Source organism: Brassica oleracea, chromosome C6, assembly GCF_000695525.1.
Source record: "Brassica oleracea var. oleracea cultivar TO1000 chromosome C6, BOL, whole genome shotgun sequence".
In the NCBI taxonomy this organism is placed as follows: domain Eukaryota; kingdom Viridiplantae; phylum Streptophyta; class Magnoliopsida; order Brassicales; family Brassicaceae; genus Brassica; species Brassica oleracea.
The window spans coordinates 15,919,524-15,924,373 of NC_027753.1; the positions used below are offsets into that span (position 1 = coordinate 15,919,524).

The 4,850-nt window shown below is 37.4% G+C and overlaps 1 protein-coding gene across 1 annotated transcript in view; it reads left to right on the forward strand.

The window, feature by feature from the left end:
* Positions 1 to 3,301: 3,301 nt before the first annotated feature.
* The window catches only part of LOC106297076 (putative glutamine amidotransferase-like protein RP404), a 2,240-nt gene continuing 691 nt past the window's right edge, over positions 3,302 to 4,850 (forward strand). Inside the window, exons 1-4 of the mRNA XM_013733358.1 lie at positions 3,302 to 3,459; positions 3,607 to 3,920; positions 3,987 to 4,403; positions 4,480 to 4,689. Coding sequence (XP_013588812.1) covers positions 3,375 to 3,459; positions 3,607 to 3,920; positions 3,987 to 4,403; positions 4,480 to 4,689 — 1,026 coding nt within the window. The 5' untranslated portion in view covers positions 3,302 to 3,374. The remainder of the gene's footprint in view (positions 3,460 to 3,606; positions 3,921 to 3,986; positions 4,404 to 4,479; positions 4,690 to 4,850) is intronic.

Sequence of the window (4,850 nt, forward strand, 5' to 3'; positions counted from 1 at the left end):
TAGCAGAGTCGGTAGTTCAGACATCTATGTACCCCCGCCATAGTCACATTTACCTTACTTATAACTATGTATACATATATTTAACATCACACAAGCCAAGTTGAAACCTCTAGATCCCTAATTCCAATTTACAATGAATATCCTAACTATCAAGCAAGACTCAATTCAAATAGAAGGATTATGATTCGAAACTAAACTACCATAGAAAGAGTTCTACACTAATATGAGAGTTAACAAAATAGCTCTCACCTTAACAATGTGGAAAATTAGTAGCTATGAATTCCATCTGCTCAAACAAACTCCAAATCAGAAATCAGGGCGAAAATTGAGTCACAACGCACTTCGAACGATTAAAAACGGATGTCCGGTGGTCTGGTCAAAGTCAACAGGAAATTCAACTTGCTTGATAATAGCCAATCCGGTCAACTCTGACCCAAGCATGTCAACCCTTGACCATATTGAAATATATTTGACCAACCGGTTTTCCTTAACCAAAATCGATTTCAATTATACCAAATCGTTTTCCATAACCAAAATCAAATCAATTTAACTGCTGGTTTAATCCTAACCAAAATCAAATTAATTTAAACTAGAAATCAAATGAATAATCAACATGTTAAGCTAAACCAACCCAAAATCAAATGAACCCAACTAGTTGACCAAGTCACCGGGTTGACTCATGGAGTTGACTAAGCCGAGTTGCCAAGTCATCGGCCGCAAGAGGGACGACGGCTTACCGGAACAGATCCCCGATGGCGGCGGTTCTGGCGAAGGACAGTGGCAGATTGCGGCAAGTCGATGACACGCACAGTGGCTCTGGTGGTGGACGATGGAGCGTGTAACTCACGCGGGACTTCTCGCAGCGTGTCGAGACGCATGACGGTGTCTATCCGTCTGGTCTTCATGTTCTGGACTCGTCTTAAACATCACGAACACGATGATGGTCTTTGAATCTCAAAAAGCGACATGGTTTGTGAGTTATACTTGATTTATCGATCAACCAAAAACAAAACGAAAGGGTATGGTGATTCCAGTGATTACCTTCGACGACTGACGGTAGTGAAATATATATCATCTCGGCTTAGGCGAAGGGCCGGTCGATTACAGATCTACTTGACGGCTCAACTTCTGCAGATTTTCAATGATTAAGGGTTTCTGAATAAAATAATGAGGATATATCTCTTTAAATAGAACACTTCTAGGGTTTCTCTGAGCATGCCTAGATATTGTTGGGCCAAATCAAATGGATCAGGATTTTGGTTGTTACGATATACTCAATTTTTTTCGTTGAATGAAATACAATGTTAAAAAAAAAAATCTTGGATGGTCTCTTCTTGTATAGTCAGGGTGGCGTATTAAGATAACATTTCCCTACACAAGCTTCAGGTTTTGAAACAAGTGTATTTGAAACGGCAAGTGGTCTATGTGGCTTTCATGGGACTTTCGAGAGCAGTAACAATCTGTTTGCACATGCCAGATTAATAGATCTGTCGAGCTCTCTGGGTACTTCTCTAGCGGGGTGGGGAGGGGGGTGGGCGCGGATCAAATAAGATCAAATAAAATCCAAGGGATGTCACTTGACACCTCAAAAATAGTCAAATAAATGAAACTGAATAAGAAATCCAGGCCATTCTTGTACATGTGATGGGAGTGCATTTGCACAAGACCCATTACACTTTAAAACAAATTAGCCCAAATTAGGGTCCAGATTTTTTTTTGAATTATATTTTTTTTAAAGAAAAGGACCCTAATTTTTTTTTCTCTTCAGAAGTCCCAAATTTATTTTTTTCAGCTCAGGATCCTATTTACTTCTGAGACGGGCCTGAAGAAATCCTAAAGATTCTATAACAGAAATAGTTGCTTTTTAATCTACCCTATAAACCCAGGTTCATATCCCCATTGACGCTTAATTTTTTTATTTTTGAAAATTGCATATATATATATATGTGTGTGACTCCGATAAAATAAATATTTGGGTCCGCCGCTGTTCTCTAGTGTAGTCATGGTAATTTTTGGCAAGAGTTTTACGCTGACTAAATACTGCACTGTACCAAAGAAGTAGGATACCCCGTGAAAAGAAAAAATTGCATAGGGACTCAAAACGTTCAGCTTTGATCTGAGGAAGTTGTTAACCGGACACAACTTATGTGAGATTCTGTTCATTTCCTTTAATTCACGTAATAAATATATTTAGTATCTTAAATATTGATTTTCTTCCTTTTTACTAAAAGTTGGGATATATATCCATTCCAAGGTAGTAGCCAGCAACTTTAAATACCCTGTTCCCTTCTGTATCCCTTCAAAGCTCTAACTAAACAAAAAAAAAACCGTATAACAAATTTATTATTCAAAAAAACTTTAAAAGAGTAACAAATAAAACAAAAATTAATAAGAAGAAGAGAAAAAGACAAAAATAGCACTAAATCAAGTTGTTGTTCACGAACTAGCACTCAATGTCAAAAATCACAAAAATAGCACTTAATGTTTTATCAAAAGTCACAAACTTAGGTTTTAGAGTTAAAATGTGGGGTTTAGGATTTAGGATTTAGGGTTTAGGGTTTAGAGTTTAGGGTTTAGGGTTTAGAGTTTAGGGTTTAGAGTTTAGGGTTTAGAGTTTAGAGTTTAGGGTTTAGGGTTTAGGGTTTAGAGTTTAGGGTTTAGAGTTTAGAGTTTAGGGTTTAGGGTTTAGGGTTTAGAGTTTAGGGTTTAGAGTTTAGAGTTTAGGGTTTAGGGTTTAGGGTTTAGAGTTTAGGGTTTAGAGTTTAGAGTTTAGGGTTTAGGGTTTAGGGTTTAGAGTTTAGGGTTTAGAGTTTAGAGTTTAGGGTTTAGGGTTTAGGGTTTAGAGTTTAGGGTTTAGAGTTTAGAGTTTAGGGTTTAGGGTTTAGGGTTTAGAGTTTAGGGTTTAGAGTTTAGAGTTTAGGGTTTAGGGTTTAGGGTTTAGAGTTTAGGGTTTAGAGTTTAGAGTTTAGGGTTTAGGGTTTAGGGTTTAGAGTTTAGGGTTTAGAGTTTAGAGTTTAGGGTTTAGGGTTTAGGGTTTAGAGTTTAGGGTTTAGGGTTTAGAGTTGAGAAATGAGGTTTTGGGGATAAGATTTCAAATTTTGAAAAATAAAAAAATTAAAATTTTCAAAAGATAAAATGTTATTTTGGTCATTTTAGTTTTTGAGTGCTATTTTTGTGATATAAACTTAGAAATGTGCTATTTTGTAGATTTGCCCTTAGAAGCCAAGTGGTTTCAACCTTTTTCTTCACTATAAATTAGCGTTTCCGCTTCTCTCTTCCCACAATAAACTCTTCTTCTCACGTCACATTGGATCTCCACAAAAAAAAAACTATTTTTCTCCTGAATCTCCCAATCCTTTTCTCTTTCTGGGTAAATGGAGAATCTCTCTCAAATCCTCCCTCGTGTCCTCGTCGTCTCTAGACGCACTGTTCGTAAAAACAAATTCGTCGACTTCGTTGGTTCTTCTCTAACCTCTCTGTTTTCTTATTGCATGCATGGTTCTGTTTTTTTTTTTGTGATTTAAAATTCAAACCTTTTTTTATAAATATTCCCGTGGGTTTTCTCTGTAAATGGTTATAATGATTGTGAGTGTTTTGATATTTCAGGTGAATATCATCTTGATTTGATAGTTCGTTATGGATGTGTACCCGTGATTGTTCCACGGGTCACTGGTGTTCATATGTTGCTTGATAGCTTCAAGCCAATCCATGGAGTTCTTCTTTGTGAAGGAGAAGACATTGATCCTTCTCTTTATGAATCTGAAATCTCTTCCCTTTCACCAGAAGAGCTTCAAGAGATTAGAGAGACACATGCGAGTGATACAGCTATTGACAAAGAGAAAGATTCCATTGAGTTAGGTCTTGCTAAGCTCTGTCTTGAACAGAACATTCCTTACTTAGGAATCTGCAGAGGATCACAAGTATGTCTCTCCTTTTGAAAGTGTGTAGTTTTCATGTTAATGATGTATGATAACATTTTATGGCAGATTTTGAATGTTGCTTGTGGTGGGACTCTCTATCTTGATTTAGAGAAAGAGCTAACGAATAAGTTACGGGAAGAACGTAGAACGAAGCACATCGATTATGATAACTATGATGGGCATAGACATGTTGTGAGGATTGTTGAGAAGAGTCCACTTCATTCTTGGTTTAAAGATTCGTTGGATGGAGAAAACATGGAGATTTTGGTTAATAGTTATCACCATCAGGGTGTCAAGAGATTGGCACAGAGGTTTGTGCCCATGGCGTTTGCCTCTGATGGGTTGATGGAAGGTTTTTACGATCCCGATGCGTATAATCCTGAAGAAGGCAAGTTCATAATGGGTTTACAGTTTCATCCCGAGAGAATGAGATCAGATGATCTTGATGAGTTTGATTATCCTGGTTGTCCTGCTGCATATCAGGTGTGTGTTCTTGGAGATAGATATAACCAAAATGAAGTTGTGAATTGATTGTTTGGAGGGTTTTGTTTGATTCTAGGAATTTGCAAAGGCTGTGATTGCGTATCAGAAGAAGCTGAACAGCACGATGTCTGTCCCAAAGACATTGGAGCTTGATAGAGAGATGGAGAATAAAAGAAAGATACTTGTCCGAAGTTTCTCACTTGCGAGGAATATGTATGCTAAAGGAGCACCTGGTAAGAACCCATCAAAAGGATCAGAGCTCGAAGTTGGTGCCGAGTTTCTTGAGGTAAAGAAATACTAAATCTACTTTACATAAGTCTTGATTTCAAAGAGGCAAAATGGTTTAGAGACACTTGTTTGGCTTTTGGCAGCCCTTAAGGGTTACATAGTAAAAGCTAAGTCTTTGAAATACGGCTATGTATTTCAATATTCATTTCAGTGGGGGGG